Source organism: Schistocerca nitens, chromosome 3 (assembly GCF_023898315.1).
Source record: "Schistocerca nitens isolate TAMUIC-IGC-003100 chromosome 3, iqSchNite1.1, whole genome shotgun sequence".
NCBI lineage: Eukaryota > Metazoa > Arthropoda > Insecta > Orthoptera > Acrididae > Schistocerca > Schistocerca nitens.
The window spans coordinates 289,406,310-289,432,794 of record NC_064616.1 but is presented as its reverse complement, the minus strand read 5'-3'; the positions used below and the strand labels follow the sequence as shown (position 1 = coordinate 289,432,794).

At 43.0% G+C, this 26,485-nt stretch overlaps 1 protein-coding gene across 1 annotated transcript in view; it reads right to left on the bottom strand.

The window, feature by feature from the left end:
• LOC126248257 (39S ribosomal protein L37, mitochondrial) overlaps positions 1-26,485 on the bottom strand; it is a 74,029-nt gene that overhangs the window by 31,858 nt on the left and 15,686 nt on the right. The window contains exons 2-3 of the mRNA XM_049949107.1: positions 20,876-21,103; positions 1,300-1,419 (exon numbers count right to left, since the gene is read on the bottom strand). Of these exons, the coding sequence (XP_049805064.1) occupies positions 1,300-1,419; positions 20,876-21,103 (348 nt within the window). The remainder of the gene's footprint in view (positions 1-1,299; positions 1,420-20,875; positions 21,104-26,485) is intronic.

Genomic DNA, 26,485 nt, shown 5'->3' with positions numbered 1-26,485 from the left:
GCTATCTGAAAAGAAAAGGAAGCTGTCACTTTAATGGAACTCATCAACCACTTCCCAATGAGGTATGCAAGGATGGGGGTGCAGAGGTGAGGTCTGGGGCACAAACTGGCCCATTGCTGTGCTAAAGTGGATTTTACTGGTGTATTAAGAAAATTTAGCTTTTCTGACACAATTAGGCTCTCAAAAACTTGACCTCTGGAGAAGAAACATAGAAACCCAGAGCACATTATGTGTATTAAAATCTCCTATGAGGAATGGTTATGGGAGATATTAAATGAGGCCCAAGAGAACTTCTCTATCTAGAGCATAATTGGGTGGTAAATAAATGTTATACAGTGTAACATTACAATGAATGTGCACTTTCAGGGTCATGGTAGGGTAGGGTAGAATGACTCGATTGCAGTGGAATGGGTCATTTGCTTAAATGGCCACTCAGCATTTAGTCCAGTACCCACTGATGTTGTCTTTTGGATGGAGGCTGTGTCCGTGGAAAACAGGGGCATCCATATGTTTAAAATGTGTCTCCTGCTGACATTTGTACAATGGTCTTCCGTATGCTAACAGAAGAACACCACTTGTGTTCACGTTTGTGCTGTTGCTTGGCCTCAAGTTAATGATGGCATTCCCAGTTTAATTTCACAATTCTAGGGATGAAGTTACCTATTTCTCATAGCGTGTCTTATCCACATTAGTAATTCTGCTGGCATGTGGTTGACTCTGAAGAGGAACATTACGGCACTCTGTAAGATAGGCATTCAGCAGAATAAACACAGTACTAACTGTAGAGTCTAGTTCATGGGCAATGATTCTGACATTACAATGACAATTCTGCTGAATCACTGCATATATTTTCTTTGGAAATATCTCCACAGACTACGATGGCTCTGGCTTAAGAGTCCTCATGTTACTTAAACTTCTTAGTTCAACACTTTATTGATAATCCATATAAGAATTATATCTAATCTTTCCTTCTTCTGCGATAAATTTTGTATTTGTAATCCATGCCCTGCACTGATGAAATCAGATTACCCAACGACCCCCCCCCCCCCTCCTCCTCTCCCTCTGCCTCTCTCTCTCTCTTTCTGTGTGTCACGGTTCAAAACCTTAGCAACCATTTTTATCTTGCTTATGTGCCTTTTGAACGCCTAATAACACAACCATATGATGAGTGGTTGCCTTTATTCCTTCCATTAGTTGTATACCATCCAGTGCTTCCCAGATTTGTAATAGTAGTAGTAGTAGTAGTAGTAGTAGTAGTCATAGTAGTAGTAATAATAATAATAATGACAGTTAACTTACGCTCGACGACTGTATGATATACCATACACTCTCGGGAACTTAAAAGCAGGTCGATTTGGATCACGTATATGAGGCAGCTTTTCCTGAGAGGCATCAAACACATGTGATGACAGAATACACCTGAAAACCACAAATGTGATTTGTCAGTAATGAAGTGGGAAGCTTAAGACAATTAGTTGTAAACATCTACTGACATTTCCACAAAAGCATACAAACTAAAAATTTATGTAAAACTTAAATACAATAATGAATAATCATATAAAACTATGTTCTGACAGCTAAAAGCCACTTTGTTAAGTATCACTAAACCATAAATAAATGATAAGAAGCTTTTGGCTCAGTTTCAATGAAATTGTACTAACATCCTGAGAGGTCACTGTATGAACACCTGTGTTCAATTTGAGTGGACCTGAAAATCTTCAAGAATAATTTTAGTATGTAGAATAATGTTCTCAGTAGCCTCGACACACACTCCAAGCCACACAAACAGTCACTAGGGAATTTTTGAGTGAAGGTTTCAACACATTAAAGATTTGTAGTGAGGAACCAAGAGATATTAAGGGAATGAATTTCAGCTGTGAGCTCACAGCCCAGCTTAGGAAACCTCTATGGCAGTTCCTTTTAAAAATACTGCGCAACAGGATGTATCTGTGTGTAAACATGACCAAGGTATTTCCAGTACGGAAAGCTGAAAGCTGTGCTTTTTTACCAAATGTGCCCCAGTATGCAATTTAAAGGGGTCGAGGTACTTAGCAGCTGGAGCACATACACCAGTTATAAGCTGGGCATGGCATGGCCCAAGGGGGATAGCCAGTACACACTGATGCTTCTTCACTGGAGTACTGATGAAGCTCTCCCCATGACTGACTCATGTGGAAATTCCTCAAAATCAAACTCACAAACATTTAATTCACATGCCACAGCACATAAAAATAGATCACTTTATTTCTAAACTCCCATATCCTTACTTAATAATGAACATGTATATATTACTTAAGTCTTAGGTTAGCAACTGAATATTCATGTAAAAAAAGTTTTATGAGAAACAATTAATTCTGGAACTATAGTGTTTGATATCTATTTTATCTGTGTTTAAGTACTTTTTTTTTATTAAACTCTCTTTATTAATGTCGGCCAATAGGTTCAAAAGCTGTATTACTAAACTGGAATGTAATGCACATCATAAGGACAGAGCATCAAATAGGAAAGTGACAATATTGGCAGTGAATAGCAAGCAAGCTAAGAGAATTAGTGAGTGAAGAACAGGAGTGTTGAGACTCTGCGGGAAAAGAACATGGAGGATTTGGTGTTAAGACTCAAAAGAATAAGGTAATCTGTCTTCAGGACACTGATTATTTCATGAATCCAGTTCACATCCCGACTTAGAATTATTCCACAAATGAGACCCTAGAGGAGCTATAAAATTGTTAGAGGGAAGTGTGTTGTTACATATTGTAGATTTAACAGTTTGAGCACTTATTCACAAATTGTGTGGGACACAGTGAGTAAGCTTTTGTGAATTTGCTTGCCTGCTAGCATTGCTGAGATAACTAGTGTCACAACAACAGTGTGGTGTTTTAGTAAATAAACTATTGAATTTCGAAGTAATTTCTTGTTTTGTCTAGCTCATCTGATAAAATCAACTCCAGCTATATTCATTTATTTATATTGCAGTCAACAAGTCTGCAAAGATCTTTAAAAACTTATAATTTTCAGAAACATAGGAACTGTTTTATGGCAGTGTATGATGGGTCTGTAGACAGCAACTCATGGGTCAAAATCATTTCAAGTAAATACAACTGTGCATTTATGTCAATTTGACTGTGATGATGGCATAACATGCAACACAGAGGCTGTTGCCGTCACTGCACTCTTCTTATTTGATCAAGTATTATAATTTATTATATGACAGTGCATAGGATTCCCAGCCTGAGTACTGATATGGAGGACACGTCCGAGCTACACTGATTACATACTCTGGCCACACCTTGCTCCTGCATGAGGCAATGCTACAGTTGCAAGCAGGTCACTTGGTGTTGTCCACTGACATGAGAATGCATGTAAGTACTGCAGCCCCACGCTTAGTCTCGCTAATTCATTGAAGCCTTAGATATATGTCACTGATTAGAAGAGTATTTGACCTCACCTGTCATTATGTTTTGATTTGGATTGCTCCTATGATTGTTTGTATATGCTTATGACTACTCTTGCTACTCTCTGGAGTCTGGTTTTGGCTAGCCATTCCCTTCATGAACTCCATCATCATCGACCTCAGGAACTGCCTGTTTGTTGCTCTTGTCCCTGCACTACTGCCAGTGCGAGTGGTCATAAATAGTGTTCTACCTACACAGAGTAGGATAGAAAATACAATACACTTTATTAAAATGTGGCACATGGTGATTTGGATGCCATAAGCACCACAAATTATGGGGTCCTCCCACGAGTATGAAGTCGAGTGCTATTGGATCAGCAAGAAGCAAGTCAGAGTGACTTCATTCATTCGAAATGAGAATCGTAGGGCATGCTACTGCTGGAGAGTTGATCTCACAGCCACTCTTCTTCACACGGGTGTACAACTTCTGACTCAATAGTGAATGCTAGTCTGCAGGACATTGTGTCCTATTGGATTCCCTTACGATTTCCTTGCTGTTTCAAGTGCTAGTCCTTTTCTTGGAATTTCTAGGTGCCCTTGTGGTATTGGGTGCTTTTGACACCATGCTGCACAAGTCCATGCTTAGAAGTTTGGAATAACCCTTGTAGCTACACTGCCAATCCATGGCCATCTCTGACACACATCTTCCCCAGCATGTGTGGCCAGTGCCACCACAGAGCTGACTTAAAAGGATATCAAACCGAACTCTAATCTGTCTGTTAGTTCTGTTCTGCCTGTCTAGTCAAAGAGTTTTGAGTCAGCTGCTGTTGTTATGGTGGATGTTGAATTGGCCTATCTCAAAGGACTTGCATTTGAATATCCTCTGGGCTTGCTGTTATTCAAGTTAAGCAAAAGGAAGTCACATGTGCATCTCATTATTTTGGTCTCTGTCTTAGAACCTACCAACTCCTTGGCATCCACCACCAAGAAGACAAAACATCTGGCAACAACGGACAACTCCGTTGTTTGCTACTTGGTTCTACTTCTCACCACAGAAACAACTGCTGATGATACTTCTTATGTGCCTTTCTTGCAGAAATGTGGCCCTTCACCAGGATAGCCAGCTACTTTGCTTCAGTGTTTTCAGTATGCTTCAGAACACTGGCCCTGCAAGTGACTGTTTTCTTGTGTTTTTCAGAGGCTGTTCTTTCTAGTTATACCTATCCATACTTTCTTCAGTGGTTGCACTATATTTCTAGCCATTTTTTGCATGTTTCATCATAGCCAGTCCCCCCAAAGAACTGTCAGTAACACACATTGTTCAGTTTCAGGTGCAGCAGATGCAGCAACTCATGGAGATGATGACCAGACTGCTTTCTGTGCAAGCAAACACAGTGGTGCCACTCTCATCATCCACGGCTCTGTCACAGCAAGCAGTGCCCATTTCTGTACCACAATTTTATGCTTTTGGTTCACAACAAGAGGAATAGTTCAAGTACTACACACATCTTCACTCACACTTCACAGTGCATAAGATTTAAGGTCGGGAAAGGCAATTGTATTTTCACATAAACAAATTCTTAAGTATCCCGATTGTCACTTGAAACTGGTTTTGGAATTAGTGCATCAGGACACATGTGATACTGCAGCAGTACCCATTGATTATACTCCTATCTGTGCAGTTCACGTAAACAGGGCAGCGACGTAAACAGAACCAGTGTGCTAGGCAGCCAGCTAGCGATGTTTAAATCCTGTCCTTGGTGCTTCAAGGCCCACAAGAGGCAAGTAGGCCCCTATCATGATGCTAAGTGTTACCATTGTGGCATGCATGGACACTTTGGATCTGTTTGTTTGCAGAAATGCAAGTCCAACAAGCTCTCTGTATGTTCTCCAAGGAGGGAGGAGGAGGAGATCAGTGTTTAACGTCCCGTGGACAACGAGATCATTAGAGACGGAGCACAAGCTCGGGTGAGGGAAGGATGGGGAAGGAAATCGGCCGTGCCCTTTCAAAGGAACCATCCCGGCATTCGCCTCAAGCGATTTAGGGAAATCACGGAAAACCTAAATCAGGATGGCCGGAGACGGGATTGAACCGTCGTCCTCCCGAATGCGAGTCCAGTGTGCTAACCACTGCGCCACCTCGCTCGGTGTTCTCCAAGGTCTCAGTCAATAAATGTAGATGAAATTTTTTAAAAACCAAAAAGCAATTCTAGTGTTCATCAGTGCAAGTGCAACAGCAAATATGTCACACACTTCTTCCATCCAATAACATGCCAATAAGCTGTTTCTCACTCTGCAGCCTATCAAACACAAAATACGCATGCAATTAGCCACTGGTGTGTCGTGACTTTGTTGAATAGAAGCATTTATGAACTGTTTGGCAAGCCCAAGCCACGTAAGTCACAAGTAACTCTTTCTGGTAATAGTGGACATGACTTTCCCATGTTAGGTATTTGCAGCCTGCTTGTCACATTTTGTAACATTAAAAATACAGTTTCGTTCATTGTTTTGCGCTCACATAATAGTGAAAAAAAATTTGGCATTGACTTTATTTATTTGTTTGGTTTGCAAATTCAAGGTAATACTCTCCCTGTAAGCTCCTCTTTGTCTGCGAACAAGGTAAGTGAACTTTGTGAGAAATTTAGTGACATTTTTCAAGGTGGTCTAGGCAAAGCTGATGATTATGAGGCTCACATTACCTTGAAAGACAATCTGCAACCACAGTTTTGCCAAATATGGCCCATCCTTTGTGCTAACAGAGATCAAATGGCACAGAAATTCTTATCTTGGCAGAACGATGGTGTGATTTCCTCCAGGGCAGCCATCAGGCATCCCCTTCAGGCAAATTACACTTATGTGCAGATTTCAAGGCAATGGTAAATCCACACACTGTGACTGACTCTTTTCCTTTGCATGGCCTGTGGAACTCATGGACAACCTCGGTGCATGTCACTTATTTTCCAAGGTTGAACTTTGTCACAATTACCTGCAGCTTCCCTCAGATGAACAGTCCCAACACGCTTTTGTAATCAACACCCACATGGGATTATTTTGTTTTTGCAGCTGCCCTTTGGCACTGCATCCACACCTGCAATTTTTCAACACTACTTATCACAGTGACTGCTACAGTTCCTTCTTGTTCAAATTATTTGGACAACACAGTAGTTTTGGGTCATACTCCTGACAAACGTCTTGCCAATTTCAGGAAACTGTTTCAAGTACTCTCAGATGACGTGCAATAGAGTCAAGTGCTCCTTCTTCCAGATGAGAATAAATATTTGGGACATGTTATCAACAGTCATGGTATCCGCCCTTTGCAGTTGCATTAACTACCATCTGGATTCTCCCAGTTCCTCAAAAAGTGAACTCCAGGCTGTATTGGGTAAACCATTTTATTACATTCATTTCACTCCTAAAGCTGCACAGAGTGCAGCTCCCTTGCATCATCTTCAATGACTCTTTCACTTGAGAGGACTAGGGAGTGTCACATCACATTTCAGCAACTGAAACATGCTTTAGTGAGTGATCACTGTTTGGTACATTTTGAGTTGCTGCATTGGTCCTTGCTCACCTCTATTTATCAGTATGAAATAGTGCACAGGCCAATGGTTAAGCATTAGAATGTGGACACTGGTTCCTGCCTTCCAGTCAGTACCGATTCAGCATTCTATACTTCAAAAGATTCTTGGATCCCAACTGATGTCCACAACAATGAAACACTCGATGGTTTTCCCATTGACTACCTATGGATTGCTCAAGCAACAGCCGCAGACCCCAATCTCAAGATATTGTTGCAATACGTCCGCATCAGTTCAGTTAAGCAGATTACGCATCCGGTTGTACACTGTTATTTTGTGCTTTGGTACAGCTTATCAGTCCAGCAAGGTATGATCTATCACAAAAAGACAATGACCAGTCCCATTCAGTTGTCTTGAGTTTGCTTCAGAAGGAAATTCTTCAATTTCTCAATTAAGGCCATTGGGGCACTGTACACACTAAGCAGCTCGCCCGATGCCATAGCACATGTATTGGCATGGACGCTCGAATAGAATCATTAAGTTCACAGTATCCAGCATGTGCAGAACACCAAGTTGCTCTGCCACAAAAAAATTTTATTTGGCTTTGGCAATGTTTGCATACTGAATTTGCTTGTCCCTACAGGAATTCCCATTGGCTTATTGTGATAGACACCTCTACCAACTTTCTGCTCACGGTGGACTTGCATTCCAACACAACAGTTAGCACTATCAAGACCCTGGCATCAGTCTTTTGCATTGTAGGGTTTACCTGAAGTGTTGATTTTGGACAATGGAACTCCCATTCACATTGGCAGAATTTCAGCAGTTTTGTGACACTATTGGCATGAAGCATGTGATGACCATTGTTCCACCCTCAATCCAATGGTGAAACAGAAAGCTTTATCAGAGCTTTCAAGCACCATATGGACCAGTCACGTACCTCCCATACATTATTTGGTCTTTTTCAGAGTGTCTGGCAGACAAAGGTGATGGGAATGAGGTGTTATCACCAAAGTTTTGGGTCACTCTTTGTATGTTGTACAGTGTCCCACCGAGCTATAGAAGTGCTATCAGAATGAGCTCTGTTTGTGTGGGCTGCATGATCCTGCTGTGGGTTTTTCATTTACAGATTCAGTACCCAGGAGGGGCCCACAGCCCCAGCCACCTTCGCCTCTCTCAGCTCCCGTGCCACCGACGTTGGATAGGGAACCAATGGATGTCGACACAGCATTGTCACTGTCATTGCAGGGCCACCAGTTCCATCTGTGGGAGGTGGGTCCCCTTTGCCCTGCTGCCTTACAGTGGGCCACTATGGACCCTCATGTCACCACTATGCCTCCACCATAAGGAGAAGATGCTCCATCCATTAGCGTGTCTGTGCCCCCTATGGCTGGGTTTTCAGCCAATGTTTCTAGCTATTTGCAAGACAAATTTTGTGGTGTGGACAGGAGCTTGTCATTGGTTGAAGTTCTACTCCTGCTTCCTCAGTGGCACCTGCAACCCCCCCCCCCCCCCCTCCATCATTTCCGACAGCAACAGTACACGGCAATGGCAAGGAGTTTGGGGGGAAAGAATGTGGTATTACATGCTATCGATACCACGCTCCACCAGTCCGTGCTTAGATGCTGGCAATAACCTGTGTGATTACACTGCCAATCTGCAGCCAGCGAAGATACACACCTTCTGCCTGTCTAGTCAAAGCATTGTCAGTTGGCCTCTGTTGTTATTGTGAATATCGAACTGGCCTACTTCAAACAACTTGCATTGGAATATCCTCTGAATTTGCTGTTATTCATGTTAAGAACAAGGAAGTTACCTAACACTATGTGTGCACCTATTTATTTTGTTCTCTGTTTTAGAACCCACTAACTCCTTGGCACCCACCTCTTTTGGATAATTTTCTCTGCTGGGTACATTAGACAACAAATTTCTTGTGTCTATGGCCCCTCATGTAAATTGTAATATTTTTAGCTTTTCTTTGTGAACATATTACTTTCCTTCTCTCAGAATTGATCTTTTCTTGCTCTCAGACCAAGCAGTTCCATCTTCTTGTGTTTTTTTCCTGGCCAAATGTCCAGTTGTCAATTTTATATCTAAGTTTTTTTTCTAAGTTGTATTTCATGTTGTGTTATCCCTGTTGCTTTCAGGTATTCATTTACTGGTTTAGTCCATTTTACTGTTTCAAATTTAGCTTTACTGGATGATTCATAGCATTCCACAACTGGTCTAGTTAAACTGGTCGGTTTCATTTTTTTACTATGCCCATGGAACTTCAGCCAGAATTTTTTCATACTTAAAGTATTGACATACTTCTGCATTTCCTTATTTTCTCTTCTTCAGTGTTTTTGGACCTAAAATTTTCTGGAATGTTTTTAATTCTACCGTTTGGAAGTTTTTAAAATCTCTCTCATTCCCTTTCTGTCTGTTTGTCTGTCTGCCTATTTATCTACCTAACTCTCCCTGTTGGAAATGGGTGAGTGAGCCCCAGTAGTCTCACTGTTCTGAGTAATATGAGATGCATTTTGTTGATGTTGTTTTGTTGTTGTGAATTTCTTCTGTACATCTGAAGGATTTTTTCACTTTGTGGTGATGAATTTCATAGCCAACATTTTCTAAGCCAGTCCCTTGGTCCGTTTTGTCTAAATACTGTAAGAGTGAAACTCTCTTAATTGTTTCATATTTGGTTTTCTAGAATTTTGGGTGTCTTCCCTTCCCAATGAAATTTTGGAGCCAAATTCACTGTACATTTTTTTAATTTGTTTTTGTCCTGATAAAGAATCATCAGATCATCTGAAAAAACTAAGCAGTTTATCCTAATATTAGTTCTTCCCAATCTGACTGGTTGATCAATTTTAAGCACCACTTTATTTTTTGACCCCCTTGGATTAGTTTTCCTACAATACAGTTAAGTAGTAATGGAAAGTGTCCACTGCCTCACCCCAGTCCTATTTTAATTTCAAGTAATTCGCAATTTTCTCTTCTGAGATTTACTTTAGATTTGGTGCCACTTCCAATTTCTCTGATTATTGCAGTGGGTTTGATGTGTAGACCTCGCTTCTTCAAAATTTGGGAGAGAGGCTTATTGTTCACTGAGTCAAACTTTTTTAAACTCTATAAAGGTACAAACTACTTTCTTAAAACAAATTCTGTAGGTATGTGTAACAACTTGAAGTTGAACAAATATATTTCAAGGAAGACGCAATACATGAAAGTCACAGATCAAGTAAACAGAGTAAGACGTGTGAACACTTTAACAGTCAAATCATAACTGAGTCCAAGTATAGCGGCTGCTGGCTGGCTGGCCGCTTAGGTGGTGGTGCTGCTGCTGCATGGCTGGCAGACAGCGCCACATGTAGAGGACGCGCGTAACTGTGTTGCAGCACTTTGAAAGATTGGCGAATCACAACACTTTTACCCCCTTTGAATTTTTTGCACAGGTCTTGATGGAGGTGGCCTGTAGATTGCTAACGTCCATAGGTGTTGTTTGACTGACCGTAAAGTCTCGAGGAGGAGTCTTCCCGTACGAATGGAAGTGTCCCCGATGATAATGGGTCGAATCTGCTGGGGCCCCGTGCACCAATCTGCCCACTGCAGCAAGTCCAGTTGTTATAACAGGAGACATGGGCGATGTGTCCGCATCCCTAGGAGAAGGAGGCGAGTAGAGTTGCTCCGACAGATGATGGTCATCTGGTTCCTGCATGGACACGTCTCCTGGTGGCGCCAGTTCTGTGCTGGCACCGATATTATGGTAAGAGGACTGTGTTGTGAGTAATGAGAGATTCCAGTATCCCGAGTGTCAGGTAGAGCCGAAGGTGGTGTAGCGGCATCCGGAACAGGTGTTGCCGGCACACGAGGCTGAAGCTGGTCCGAATGATGCACTGCAACACCCGTGTCCGTCTGGATTTCATACAGGCATTGGCCATGGTGTCGTAAGATGCGGCCAGGACTCCATTTTGGCCACCTGCCATATCCACGTACCCATAAAAGGTCGTCGTCGGTGAACCGGCCAAGTGAAGGCACCTACGGCCGTGAGGTGGAAGGCCACAGAAGATGAAGTAGCGTGCAGGGCTGTGGTCGCCCATGGGGGTAAAACGGTAAGAATCCAGAAATTGGAGAAGCGCATCATCACCAGAAGAAGAAGTCAGGAGTTTCCTCATCTGAGCCTTAAATGTGTGGACCAGTCGTTCAGCCTCACCGTTTGACTGTGGATGGAACGGAGGGGCCGTGAGATGCATGACGCCATGACGGGCACAAAAATCCGCAAAATCGGAAGAGGCAAATTGTGGACCATTATCAGTAACAAGAGTAGAGGGAAGGCCTTCCAAAGAGAAAATGCAAGCTAGAGCAATGGTGGTTGCCGCGGTGGTACGCGATGTGCAACGGACAATGAAAGGAAAGTTAGAATAGGCATCAATAACGAGAAGCCAATAAGTACCTATAAAAGGTCCCGCAAAGTCAGCTCCCAGGGCTTCTCAGGCGAAGGCCACGGTGACAATGATGACTTCAGGGCGGTGGTCTGTGACGCACAAGGGCCGCAGGCAGCGACCATGTTGGTGATTTCAGAGTTGATGCCAGGCCAGTACACATGACAGCGCGCCAGAGATTTTGTGCGAGAGACACCCCAGTGCCCTTGGTGAAGGAGGCGCAAGGCCAAAGCACGCAAAGACGCAGGTACCACAACACGCGGCGAAGCATTTTCGGTGGAAAGGAGGATAACACCATCCCTAGCCGTGAGGCGGTAACGCAAAGCGTAGTAGTTCCACAACGGATCAGAAGTTTTAGCGGATGGACGATCTGGCCAACCCTTCTGAATACAGTGTAAAACCCGGGAGAGGGTAGGGTCAGCAACCATAGCAGCCGCCAGCCGGTCCCCGGTGATGGGGAACCCGTCCACAATCTGCTGCTCGGCAACATCCAGGTGGAAACACAAAAGTTCGTCCCTATTGAATGCCAGATCAGGACCCATGGGAAGGCGAGACAGTGCATCAGCATTCCCATGTTGAGCCGTCGGCCGGAAATGGATCTCATAATTGAAACGAGACAAGTAAAGAGCCCAACACTGGAAGCGGTGTGCAGCCTTGTCGGGAAGTGACGTTGATGGATGAAACAAGGAAACAAGTGGTTTGTGATCCATAACAAGATGAAATTTGGATCCATATAGAAAAACACCAAACTTTTGAGGAGCATAAATAATGGCCAAGGCTTCTTTTTCAATTTGAGAATACTTTTATTGGGCATCCGTGAGCATTTTGAAGGCATAAGAAATGGGTTGTTCAGAACCGTCAGAAAAACGGTGTGCAAGGACTGCACCGACCCCGTATTGAGAGGCGTCCGTGGCAAGAACAAGATGTTGGCCAGATCGATAAGTAGCCAGGCACGGGGCCTGTTTCAGCACAGTCTTCAATTTCTGGAAAGCCACATCGCATGACGCGGACCAGTGAAAAGGCACGTTCTTATGCAACAGGCGATGCAATGGCAAGCAGCAGACGGTAAAAACTTGTGATAGTATGCTATTTTCCCCAAGAAGGCCTGCAGTTCCTTAACAGATGTAGGGCGAGGAAGGGCATCGATCGCAGCAACAGTTTGCTGAAGTGGACGAATACCAGCCCGAGAGAGTTAAAACCCCAAGTACGTGATAGATACCTGAAAAAATTTTGATTTCTGAAGTACACTTAAGACCGGCAGTCTGTAAGACATGAAAAAGTGTACAGAGATTTTGAATATGTTCATCAGTGGTGGAGCCAGTGACAACAATGTCGTCCTGGTAATTTATACACCCAGGGACAGTGAGCAATAATTGTTCCAAGAATCGCTGAAAGAGAGCAGGGGCGCTGGCAACCCCGAATGGCAATCGTTGGTATTGATAGAGGCCGAAAGGCATTTTAAGGACCAGAAACTGCCGGGAAGCAGCGTCGAGAGGAAGTTGATGATAAGCTTCTGACAGGTCAAGTTTAGAAAAATACTGACCTCCAGCAAGTTTAGTGAACAATTCTTCAGGTCGAGGCATAGGGTAAGTGTCGATAAGGTATTGAGCATTTACAGTGGCTTTGAAATCGCCACAGAGATGAATATCACCATTTGGCTTAGCAACGACAACGACAGGAGAGGACCACTCACTGGAAGTGACAGGAAGCAAGACCCATGAAGCAGTGAGACGATCCAGCTCCCGTTTGACCCGATCACGAAGGGCCACAGGAATGGGCTGAGCCCGAAAAAACTTAGGCCGAGCAGTGGGTTTGAGCATGATACGAGCTTCAAAGTCGTTTGCACGGCCTAACCCAGGAGAACAAAGGGATGAAAATGTCGTTGACAAGGAATCCAATTGAGCATAAGGAATAGCATCAGAGACGATATTGACAGAGTCTTCTATGGAGAAACCAAAAACGCAAAAGTCATCGAAACCAAAAAGATCTCCGCGTTACTATGGTCGACCACAAATATGGGAACAGTGCGAATGACAGATTTGTAAGATACATCAGCATCAAATTGTCCCAAGAGAGAAATCTTCTGTTTATTTTAAGTCCGTAATTGCCTAGTGACAGGTGACTGGTGACAGGATTGGAGAACCCAACTGAAGATACGTCTGAGAATTGATGATAGTGGCAGCAGAACCAGTATCCACCTGCATGCTAACATCTCGACCAAGTATTTGGACAGTGAGGAATAACTTCCCTGAAAGGGAAGAAGTACAATTGACAGACAACACAGAATCAGAATCATTATCATGTTCATGAACATCATGTATGCAGTTGGATTAGCAAACGGATGACACATGACCCATTTTTTTCCATTTGTGACACATGGCCCAACGTTGTGGACAATCTTCTCGTGAATGTTTCGTAAAACACTGCGGACATGAAGGAAGTTGCCGTGGGTTTTGCTGCAGTTTCTTAGAGGTTTGTTTACGGTTAGGCCGAGACTGCGCTTGGGAGCATACTGCAGCCACGTCGGCCGGCGGGGAGACACCACACGCTTCGTCAAAATCACACAGAGGTTGTATTTCCCTATTGTCGCCCCATGGCTCTATTTGCGCTCCAGCGGCACCAGAAATTTCAAAAGACTGAGCGATGGAAAGAACTTCATCTGGAGTCGGATTTGCCAACTGAAGGGCACATTGCCTAACTTCTTTGTCGGGCACCGAACGGATAATAGCATCCTGTACCACGGAATCGGTGTAGGATTCTTTGTGAACTTCAGTAACAAATTGACACTTTCTACTGAGGCCGTGAAGTTCAGCAGCCCAGCACGATAGGATTGATTCGGGTGTATTTGACAACGATAAAAGGCAACATGAGAGGCTACCACATGCATTTGCTTTTCAAAATAGACGGACAGAAGTGAGCACATTTCAGCAAAGGACAAAGATGCAGGATCTTTCAAAGGAGCCAATTGCGACAACAACCGATACATTTGAGGTGAAATCCATGAAAGGAACAGAGACTTACATGTTTGTTCGTCCGCGATATGAAATGCCAAGAAGTGCTGTCGAAGACGTTTTTCGTAATCAGACCAGTCTTCCGCTGTCTCGTCGTAAGGAGGAAAAGGAGGTAGAGACAACAACGAGAGATGCCGCGACGAAATCACGAATCGCATTTGTGAGAAGTGTTTGATGTTCTATGAGACCTTGCAATAGTTGTTCTAAAGTAGCCATGGAAACACGTGGGTCAACGATGGAAAAGAAAAATCACTACCTCGTCGCCAATTGTAATAACTTCAAGTTGAACAAATATATTTCAAGAAAGACGCAATACATGAAAGTCACAGATCAAGTAAACGGAGTAAGATGTGTGTCACTTTAACAGTCAAATCATAACTGAGTCCAAGTATAGCGGCCGCTGGCTGGCTGGCTGCTTAGGTGGCGCTGCTGCTGCATGGCGGGCAGACAGTGAGGTGGCGCTGCTGCTGCTGCATGGCTGGCAGATAGCGCCGCATGTAGAGGACACGCGTAACTGCGCGGCGGCACTTTGAAAGATCGGCGAGTCACAACAGTATGTGAATTAGATTGAAAATTATAATTTCTTTGGAGGAAGGTCTATTTGATCTGAAAACTGCTTGATATCCACCAGTTCAGTATTCAAATTATTGTTGTGTTTGGTCCAGGAGACACTGTGCTAGAAATCTAAGTGTAACAGAAAGAAGGAAAATCCCTCTACAATTACTAACACCTGTTCTCTTCTTCTCATGACATTACAACCCTGCATGGTCTCAGCCTCTTCAACAAGTTTCTCCTTTCTGCCCTCTCCAGTGCTGTTCTCTGCCATCCTCTGAGTCTGAAAGATTTTATATATTCTTCCACATGGCCCCCATTCAAAAACCTTTTTATCATTCTTCCACTATCCATCCTAAGGACATGTCCAAGGCAGGCTATTCTCCTACTTTTTAATATTACAATGTCAGCTCTTTGTATGAGGCAATCCAACTCAGTGTTTGCTCTAGATCTTCAGAAAGCATTATTAACCTGAACTGCTCCACATCCAGGACAGAACTATGCATTCAGATATTCTGAGCTGCTGCTCATCAGTACTTGTTAGCGTCTGTGTTTCACGTGCGTAGGTTACAACTCGCCTGATTATGGTCTTATATATTTTTAGTTTCAGCTGTCTACTTGATAACCTGGAGGTCAATAATTTCTTAAACATGTGGAAGCATTTATTGCCGCTTAGGATTCACAATTTTATTTCAGCTGACATGGAATTTGTCCTATTAATATTAGTTCCTAGGTAGTCAAAGTTCTACACATGTTCAAAACTGAAGCCTGCTGCTGATAGTTTATCTATGTTATTATTTTCCTTCCTGGTGAAATTCATTTACTTAATCTTAATGTCATTGACAGCAAGGCCTCTAAGTTGTGTGGCTTCTTTCAGCTCAAATATTGTTCTCTCTTGTGAAAATCTTCTTCTACTACTAATTGTTACATGTAAGCATGTGAACATATTTGAGATGACCTTGTGCCTATATAACCACATATTCTAAGTTTTTGTGCAGCTGCTTCAGGTTGAAAAGCATTGTGAGGAGGGCATCCCCTAGCCTGACTCATTTACTGATGCTGAACCATTTACTCAATTCACTCACACTACAACCTTGGAACCAGATAAAGATCCATGAATAAGTGAAACACTTAGATTATCTACCATGCAGTAACAAATCATTCAGCATTTCTGCCCTGTCAAGAATATCAAAGAGGCTTGCTTGAAGTCTACAAAGATGTTATGTAGCTCAATATTATACTCATATGTCTTTTCACATATTTGCCTCAACACAAATATCTGAGCTTGAGCAGTTAGCCAGAAAGCCACACTGATATTCTCCCAGACTCTCTTCTGCATATGGAGATAACTTGTTGTAGGTAACAGAGAGAAATTTATTGGTTACATTTAGCAGCATTGATTCCTTGATAATTCGAACAAGTCTCGTCTCCTTTCTTATGAGTTGGCAGCATTATGCCTGTGGTCCTCTCTCCCAAGATTCTTTCCTCATTCCATATTAACTTAATAAGTCTGTGGGTAACAATGGAGTTCTATTCCCCCAATTTTCAACAGTTCAGCAGTTATTCCATCAGTTTCTGCTGCTTTGTAATAGGCTTTGTAATGTTTCAGACAGTGTACTATCTTCCGTACTTCCTTTATAGTGGGCTCTTCTATCTCTGGATCTGTAGTGTACTAGAGTAGCTGCTCACTCCTGGTAAGATTTCCCTTCAAAATTCCCTTGACGTAATCTCTACTTCTATTCAGGACATTGTTTATCTGTCAGCAGATTTCTCTCTTTGCCCCTACATGCTGTTACTTTTGGTATATATTCTCAAGTTGCTTCTTTAATTTTCTTATTAAATTTTAAGCTTTCATTTCTTTGATAGTGCTCTTCCATCTTACCTGTTTGTCTATTTATGGTTTCCCTTTCCTTCCTCCCATAGACCATTGCTGCCTCTATTCTCTTTTCATTATATAATGTTTGATGTGCTATTGTATTTCATTGTAAGCATTTCAGTTTTGCTTTCTTTTTCTGTTCCATTGCCTGTCCACATTTATTGTCACACCACTCTTCATTTCTATGTCTCCCTCTTGTCAAGATAGCATTTTTAATAGTAGACCTATCTTTCAGTTGTTCTATATTCCATTTCTTTACTCTGGTACTATTTACTTTGGCAGCCACAGCAAATTTCTGCCTTATTTTGGCTCCTACTACAAAATGGTCAGATTTGGAACTAGTCCTTGGAAAGTGTACACATTTCCCATAAGATGGCCACCACTTTGACATCAATAAATGGTCTACTTGGTTTGCTTAATTTGTTCCTCATATTTTCCAGGCCCTCTGTAGATATTTTTCCTTGGGAAACAGGTGGGCACTGCCTTTACTTTGCTTGCAGCAGCAAGCTGGGCAACCCTCATACAGTTATTATCAGTTTTTTGTGCAGAATTTCCTTTACAAACACTCTTCTGAAAGACTCTTCCTTGCCCAGTATGGCATTATAGTCACCAAGGACGATTTTGCAGTCGTATCTAAGGATTTTATCACGAACCTCCTTTACCTGATCTTCAGCTGATTCTTCAGTTGGGACATACACATTAACAAAAGTCACATTTTTCCCTTTCATGTGCACAGTACATATTACGAGGGCAGTTCAATAAGTAATGCAACACATTTTTTTTCTGAAACAGGGGTTGTTTTATTCAGCATTGAAATACACCAGGTTATTCCCCAATCTTTTAGCTACACAACACTATTTTTCAATGTAATCTCCATTCAATGCTACGGCCTTACGCCACCTTGAAATGAGGGCCTGTATGCCTGCACGGTACCATTCCACTGGTCGATGTCGGAGCCAACGTCGTACTGCATCAATAACTTCTTCATCATCCGCGTAGTGCATCCCACGGACTGCGTCCTTCATTGGGCCAAACATATGGAAATCCGACGGTGCGAGATCGGGGCTGTAGGGTGCATGAGGAAGAACAGTCCACTGAAGTTTTGTGAGTTCCTCTCGGGTGCGAAGACTTGTGTGAGGTCTTGCGTTGTCATGAAGAAGGAGAAGTTCGTTCTGATTTTTGTGCCTACGAACACGCTGAAGTCGTTTCTTCAATTTCTGAAGAGTAGCACAATACACTTCAGAGTTGATCGTTTGACCATGGGGAAGGACATCAAACAGAATAACCCCTTCAGCGTCCCAGAAGACTGTAACCATGACTTTACCGGCTGAGGGTATGGCTTTAAACTTTTTCTTGGTAGGGGAGTGGGTGTGGCGCCACTCCATTGATTGCCGTTTTGTTTCAGGTTCGAAGTGATGAACCCATGTTTCATCGCCTGTAACAATCTTTGACAAGAAATTGTCACCTTCAGCCACATGACGAGCAAGCAATTCCGCACAGATGGTTCTCCTTTGCTCTTTATGGTGTTCGGTTAGACAACGAGGGACCCAGCGGGAACAAACCTTTGAATATCCCAACTGGTGAACAATTGTGACAGCACTACCAACAGAGATGTCAAGTTGAGCACTGAGTTGTTTGATGGTGATCCGTCGATCATCTCGAACGAGTGTGTTCGCACGCTCCGCCATTGCAGGAGTCACAGCTGTGCACGGCTGGCCCGCACGCGGGAGATCAGACAGTCTTGCTTGACCTTGCGGCGATGATGACACACGCTTTGCCCAACGACTCACCGTGCTTTTGTCCACTGCCAGATCACCGTAGACATTCTGCAAGTGCCTATGAATATCTGAGATGCCCTGGTTTTCCGCCAAAAGAAACTCGATCACTGCCCGTTGTTTGCAACGCACATCCGTTACAGACGCCATTTTAACAGCTCCGTACAGCGCTGCCACCTGTCGGAAGTCAATGAAACTATACGAGACGAAGCGGGAATGTTTGAAAATATTCCACAAGAAATTTCCGGTTTTTTCAACCATAATTGGCCGAGAAAAAAAATGTGTTGCATTACTTATTGAACTGCCCTCGTATTTCATTATGTGGAGTGAAAGTTCTAACAGATCTACAAATGTCTTTGGAGGCTATAAACTTAATTCCGTACTCGCCTCATCTTTCATCTTTCCCTGGGTAATTTCTATTTATGTATGTCACTCCTATCCTTCCAGCTGACTTCCTGGAGTTCAAGAAATCCGATTTTATACGTCAGCACCTCAACATCTCTTCAGCAATACTGTTCTCAGGTACTACCTGCAGCAGTGTATGCATGTTCCAAGTTCCAACTTTACACACAGGTATGTCCATATTCTCCTTCCTTGGTGAAATTTGTCTTTGTAACAGCAGTCTGGCGTTCCTTGTTAAATATTCACATTGATAGGCTTTTTATGAGGTACATTGCACTTAACCTTCAACCTGGAGGATCAGGCTTTCACTTCAGGGTTAGCTTCCCAAGTGGGGGATTTGATGACCTAGTCTGTTGAGCCCCTCCAACCATAAGATTGTGGAACACACTTTGTCTGTCTCCTCAGTTGGAGCCAATCCGGCTTGGGTGACCTTACCAATAGCAATGTTACTGCCAGCATAACCCCCCTGCTTCCGCAGGGACCACAAGCTTCCCCACTCGGTACAGAAGGTGCCTTCAACAAGGCGGTGTCATCTGAGGAGGTATTAACACAGTTCCTTCTCCCTTTTTATGTAATGGGAGCTTTTCAGTAATCAGGAATTTTCTCAGTTCACCAAATCTTTTGCATGACTAACATAATTTCTTTTATAATTTTTGGACAAGTTGGCTTTAAGAGGTCCACCACAATTCCATCTAAACCTGACACTTCAATTTTTTAAGACTTTTAACTGGTCTTACAATTTCTTCTTCATTTCGTACTTGTAAATATGGATTGGTTTTGGGGGTGGGGGGAGGGGGGGGAGCTCTGGTGGGAAAACTTTCAGTGGATGCAGGGCAATTTTGAAATGTACTGCAATGTACATCCATTTGAACACGCTTATTGTACTCATGTCTTGGTATCCCTCTAAAATTTCTGCACCTCACACTTCCCTCAATTACCAAACAGATGATTCCTGGATGCCCCAGGATGTTTCCCACCACCTGAGCCCTTCTTTTTAGTCAAGCTGCTCATTCTCCTGTTTCATTCAGTTCCTCCTTATTAGTTAGTTGCTCTACCCACAATTTCTTCAGCATTCTTCCATACTATGGTCTCAAGAAAACAACACAGGTGGGTATACATTTGTTGCAGTACTCCAAAACTGTGGATATATGTCTAAATTCTAAAAACTGTGCAGAGTAGATAGCAGCTATTTCATCATTTGGTTCATAGTATGGCGATATATGCTCACAATCACTGAGTATGACATTCTTCTATCAACTGGGCTCACCCATACAGGTGTGTATTTCCTGTATGACCCAAAATGCCATGCTACGACAATCTCATTATCTGGGACCTGGGAATCTGTGCAGCAAGAGCTCACTGATATACTGATATTGCGCCTTTTGCTGTTGCCAGAGTGTACTGGCAGTTGCTTTCATATTTCCACTTTCTTTGACATCTCATTGAATGAGTTTGGATTAACTGTAACTTATCCAATCACGTAAGAGAGAGTGATGGTGGTATGCACAGTATCTTTCTGCAACCTTACTAACTGCTGTTTTACAATTCCAACAAAATTTGGTTCTTTAGAACCATTCTTCTTGGATGCTCCAGTTCTCACAGGTATTATTGTACTAATACTTGCAGGCCTACACTGCTGTACTTAATAAGACATCGATATAAAAGCCATGAAGCTTGATGTTTATCTCATCTTTTTGTAACACTGCATTACTCACTAGTGACAGATCAAGATATTGCTTAAAAATTAATGCATACCTAACCAATAATATTTTAAAGGAAGATTATTTAAAGAAGCAGATCAGCACATATAATCATGAACAAATACTTTTTATATAAGCAAGTCTAATCAAGCAATGAAAAATTAATAGTATCCAGCATTATCTGACCACCAATATTTAGCAAAAAAAGAAAAAGACCTTGTCTTACCTTTTGACCAATTTATCATTCAGTTCTGAATTTTCTTTTGGTGTTAAGTTTTCCACAATAGATGGCAGACCATCCTCAGTTTCCACTGACTTTGTAAGTACTTTCATCTGGTCAAGCCCTTCAACAACTACATTGTGGTCTGCCAACACAAGACATGGTTTCTCCTTGAACAATGGGTGGTTTTCATCAAGAGGAGCTTCCAAATCCTGAGTACCAACTATATTTACTCTAGAACATGACATGCAATTATGGAAGTCAATTCAACAGAAATCTCACACAATAAAAGAAATTGAATTAAGGAAGTCAATTCAACTGAAATCTCACACAATAAAAGAAATTGCAGAATCACACTCATCAAAATACATGGAAGTAGATGAAATTATTATCACAGTTACCATATTATTAGTCATATGCACCATATACTGTCAAATTTCAAAGAAAATCCATTCATTATAATTAGTATTTTTCATGTGTCATAAATCAAGTTTACATTATTGGAAACCCAAAAATATTTCAATGAGGTTCTCTCAGTTCAAACTACACACGAAGTACCTGTTATAATACACTTATCTAGCAGTTTGGAAGTTACACATTTCATACAAGTGATTAAGATTATGCTTGAATAAAAACACTGATATGCATGAAAGGTTGAGATGTATCCTTGAGCCTCCTAAAAGAATGCTTGCTATGACAGTAAAAGTTAAAAAAATATCAAGTCTCAAGGAAAACTGAACAGACCACACAGACAACTGGATGTGTAGCCTATGTAATTAGTCTTGCTTCTATAGTACATAAAATCCTGCTCTGAAATTTTCATTTTATACAGTTGTGGTATCCAATGGGATACATGTGCTCCCGTGCTGATACAGATAAACAAGTACAAATTACATTTGTAGTGCCAGGTCAACAACATTATGTCTTTTCTAACAGAGCATTCTGATGAGCACCTCCCCACCCCCCACCCCACCTTGCACCACTGCTGGATACTTCTAGTGCTGCTGACAACAAGAGCATCACTATCTTGGTTTTGAGTCTTGCCAAAGGAAAGATGCCAGCAACAAACAAGAAAACTTATCATAGTCCATTTTTTGGGGGATGCATCCATGAAATTTTTAATTTGTGTTTGGATACTTTGGCTGAAAACCTTTCAGCCAATCTCAAGGTGAGTTACTTGCAAGTTTTTAAACATTTTACACACAGTGGAGTACATGCACATTTGTCAGAGGTACCACTGTTGGTAACAAGAGTGTCAGTCATAAATTAAACTTGCTGCATTTATAACTAAAACAAAGCAAGCCAAGAATCAGCGAACTCACAGTGTGTGTTGTTGGTAATAATGGATGGCATGATTTAGAATATTTCCTTTGAGAGGGCAGACATGAAATGAAGGATTTTCATGATTTGCCAAGATATAAATCCACGTCTCAGTTGAGCAGGTTGTCTGCTAATTTTATTTCCACAGCTTTCTTCACCACTGAATCCCAGTAGAAATACGCTGTTGCCAGTATCTTGACTTTACCGTAATCCATGGAATGGCCAGTGGAAATACAGTGTTCAGTCACTGCTGATTTATTAGGCTGTAGAAGGTGAGTGGACCACTGGTGTTCAATGTAACATTCTTTAACAGCAAGTCATCTTTCACAGATCCCGGAAGTGCAATTGTCACATCCATTTCATCATCACCTCCATCTCATCATCTTGAACAGTTTCCAGCCTCAGGCTGGGTCTGTTTGGAACAAAAACCTCACCACCTAGTCCTGTTTTCTTATCACATTTCTATTTTCACTCTGGTCCAATCCTTGCCCCCTTTTTTCAGCACACTCCTCCACACCTTTCAGCTGTCTATTCCTTGGTCTTTCTCTTCGACATTTCCTTTGCATCTCTATTTCATGTATCTTCTTGCAAATCCTGTTATTTTCCAATCTCTTTAAGGCCCATACCATCTCGGCTTGATGTTTCTACCCTGTTCTGCATGGGTTCCTTTCTCACCACTTCCGTACTCTTTCATTCTTCATCCTCTCTCTCCTTGTTACTCAGTCTGAAAGCGCTGAGAAATGAGTTGAAAATTGTGATACGGAGGGCACTGGACTAGGGTAATCTATGTAGCTCAGTAAGCCACAATGTTAGGCTGTTGTAGTGGATAGCACATGTGCTTTGCAAGCTGGAGACCCCAGTTTAAATCCCGACCTTGTTACAAATTTTAATTCATTTCTTCAGCTTCTATCCTTATCAAAAATGTAAGAAAACTCAGCATTTAATCTTAAGCTGTGAGCTTTAGTCTGAATGGGCTAATGGCTATCTTCCATTTGCCTTGCACTGCTGCCATGTTGGACAACTGGCTACCCCTATTCCTCAGTCTGGAACCTCTTTGTAAGGTTACCACTGGGACTTTTGTATACCATTATGCTGTTTCTTCATATGACTATCATGGAATAAATATCAATCTAGTAACCATAATCGAGAGAGACCGGAGCGCAGTGGCCGATGGCATCAACAGGGAATCACCAGTGCAATGCGATGATTCCAGTACAACAGGAATGACTGACAACACAGACCACACGGCAAAATACCAAGACCACAGAACAAAACCAAATTGGATACCAAGACTACCAACTATCAGTGACCAGAACAACGATGAATAGATAAACAATCATGAGTGCTGGATGAGATTTCCACTCTGCAGTGGAGTGTGTGCTGATATGAAACTTCCTGGCAGATTAAAATTGTGTGACGGACCAAGACTCATTCTGGAAACATCCCCCAGGCTGTGGCTAAGCCATGTGTCTGCAATATTCTTTCTTTCAGGAGTGCTAGTTCTGCAAGGTTCGCAGGAGAGCTTCTGTAAAGTTTGGAAAGTAGGAGACGAGGTACTGGCAGAAGTAAAGCTGTGAGGACGGGGCGTGAGTTGTGCTTGGGTAGCTCAGTTGGTAGAGCACTTGCCTGCGAAAGACAGGTCCCGAGTTCGAGTCTCGGTCCGGCACACAGTTTTAATCTGCCAGGAAGTTTCAATCATGAGCACTGTTGGAACATGACTGCAGTCTAAGCTCCTGCACTGCTGGCTTTATAGGACCACCGTGAGCGCTGATAGGCTGGTGCAGAGGGCACAGCCCATGCATAGCACTGCGACAGAGATAGCAGTGTTCACAAATTATAGGAGGGCCACCTAGCAGATGTTGTCTTCGTCCATGTCTTCTGCGGGCTGTCACAATCATCAGACTTGGATATCAGATTCCTCCTCCCACCCCCAACCCAAAATGAGCACATAGGGCCTGAAGTGCCATGGAAGAGATTTTGGAAGGTGAACAAATGGTGTCCTGTCACTGGAGGAATCCAACTGGTAGAAGGAACTTGGGACTTTGAGCACTGTGCAGGGGAATGGCAGTGTGGGGGTTGACCACAGAGCATACAGAGGCTGTGGTAATGTCTCGACCTCCACACCCATACCCACAGGAGCTGCTGATGGTGTCCTGGAGTGCAAATGGTACTTGTGAGGTGGAGGGATGTGTGAGGGTGGGGACTCCAACTCAAAATGATCCACTGCTGAAGGTGTAGGCTGGAGGTGTGGATGAAGCTGGTTCACGCACTGATGCTCCAAACCTCTCAGTGTATCAACCATCACAAGGTGCCGCCCATGAGTGACCACTACTGTAGTTGGCATCCATGAGGGTTTTGGGCCATAGGAACATGCCCAAACAGCTGGACCTGGAAAGTACTGTCCAGCATGTCAGGTCTGGGGTTCCTTGGGTTGGGGAGCCAGGAGATGGAGGAGGGTACGTGGCTATCAACCATGGAGGAGTTCTGCTAGGCTGCGGTCATGGACAGGGGTGGACCTCTAAGTGCTCTACATTTCTTGCTAATGCAGACAACCTGGTAGGTGGGGCACCACAGCTATGAGTAGTCATATTAGGTATTAATAACCACTTCTGCTGTATTTAGTCCTTTATTATTGGATCACTACCGGTTTTGTGGCACTAAGAGCCACATCTTCGGGTGAACATATGACTAAAACATCAGAGCAGAAAAGCTCAGAATCTTTTTATCCAACATTTGTTGTCCATCAGAACAAAACACTGCTAAAAGGTGGTATTTCATAGAATAAAACAACCGGAGTCCAATAGAGTGGATGGGTCTGCTTCTCTGATCTATACAGAATTGCGTAAAAGGGATGCTGCTGCGTCTCCTGTACGCAGTTCCGTATGGATCGGAGAAGATAGGGCACACAGTCACATCCCCCGTACGTGGTTCTGTATAGACCGGAGAAGACAGAGCACGTGGACACATCCCCGCACACGGTTCTGTACAGATCAGAGAAGCAGACTCATCCGCTATATTGGAATGTGACTGTTTTATTCTATGAAATACCGCTTTTTAGCAGCGTTTTGTTCTGACGGACAACGAGTGTTGGCTAAAAAGGTTCTGAGCTTTTCCGCTCTAATGTTTTAGTCATATGTTCACTTGAAAATGTGGCTTTTAGTGCCATGAAACTGGTAGTGATCCAATAATAAAGGACTAAATACAGCTGAAGCAGTTATTAATACCCAAGATTGTTTCTTGCTTAAATGTGAACATTATCCACCCTGCTTTGCCATTGGAGGAATGGTGAAGTGGAGGGCTTCACAGGTGTTTGGTGCCACTGGCGGTGCAGAGCTGTTCAAAGGCCATAGCTGTGAACTGGGGGACTATCGTCAGCTAGAATGGTGCGGGGAAGCCCTTCACTGGCAAGAATTGGCAGAAGAGCATTGAGTTTGGCAGCTGTGGCTGTGGGCACCATGCTGACCACATAGGGGTGGTTTGAATAAGTGTCCACGACAATGAGCCACAAAGAGCCAAGGAAGGGGCCAGCAAAGTCAAGTTGAATGTGATCCCAAGGGTGGCAGGGAGCAGGCCAGGGGACCAAGGACTGAGGTGGAGCAGCCTGATGGTGAGCACATGCAGAACAGCAGTAGACCATAGCCTCCACATCCTTGTTCAATCCTGGCCAGTAGACATGTCTCCTGGTAAGGCCTTTCATCCGTGACATACCCCAATGCCCACAATGGAGGAGTTCCAAGACATGAGTGGCTAAGGTAATCCGGATGAGAACACGGTGGGTACCAACCTCTGTACACAGCACGAGCACATGGGAGTTGACGTAAAAACAATGGGAAGAGATGAGCCCAGGCCCAGAGCTCAGGATCAGGATCAGCTGAATTTGAAAAATACGTGAACCACCCATGGAGTACATAGTGTATGACATGCCGCAAGATAGGGTCGTGGCACGTGTCTGTTGCAGTGTGAGTGGCATAATGGGGAACTCATCCCAGGTGTGTTGTTCTCACACGATGGGAAAACAGGAGATCTCCAGTTGGTCAAATGCCATGTCTGGTCCTGAGGGTAAATGCGAGACGGCATCCATGTTTGCATGTTGTGCAGTAGGCTTGTACTTGATGGTGTAATTGTAGGAGCTAAGGAAAAGAGCCCAACACTGGAGCCTTTAGGCCATCCACTCTAGAAGACAAGAGTGAGGCACAAACAGTGCTACTAATGGTTTATTGTCTGTAGTGAGGTTAAACCAGGTCCTAGAGGTGCACATGGAATTTCTTCACATCAAAGATGATCGCCAATGCCTCT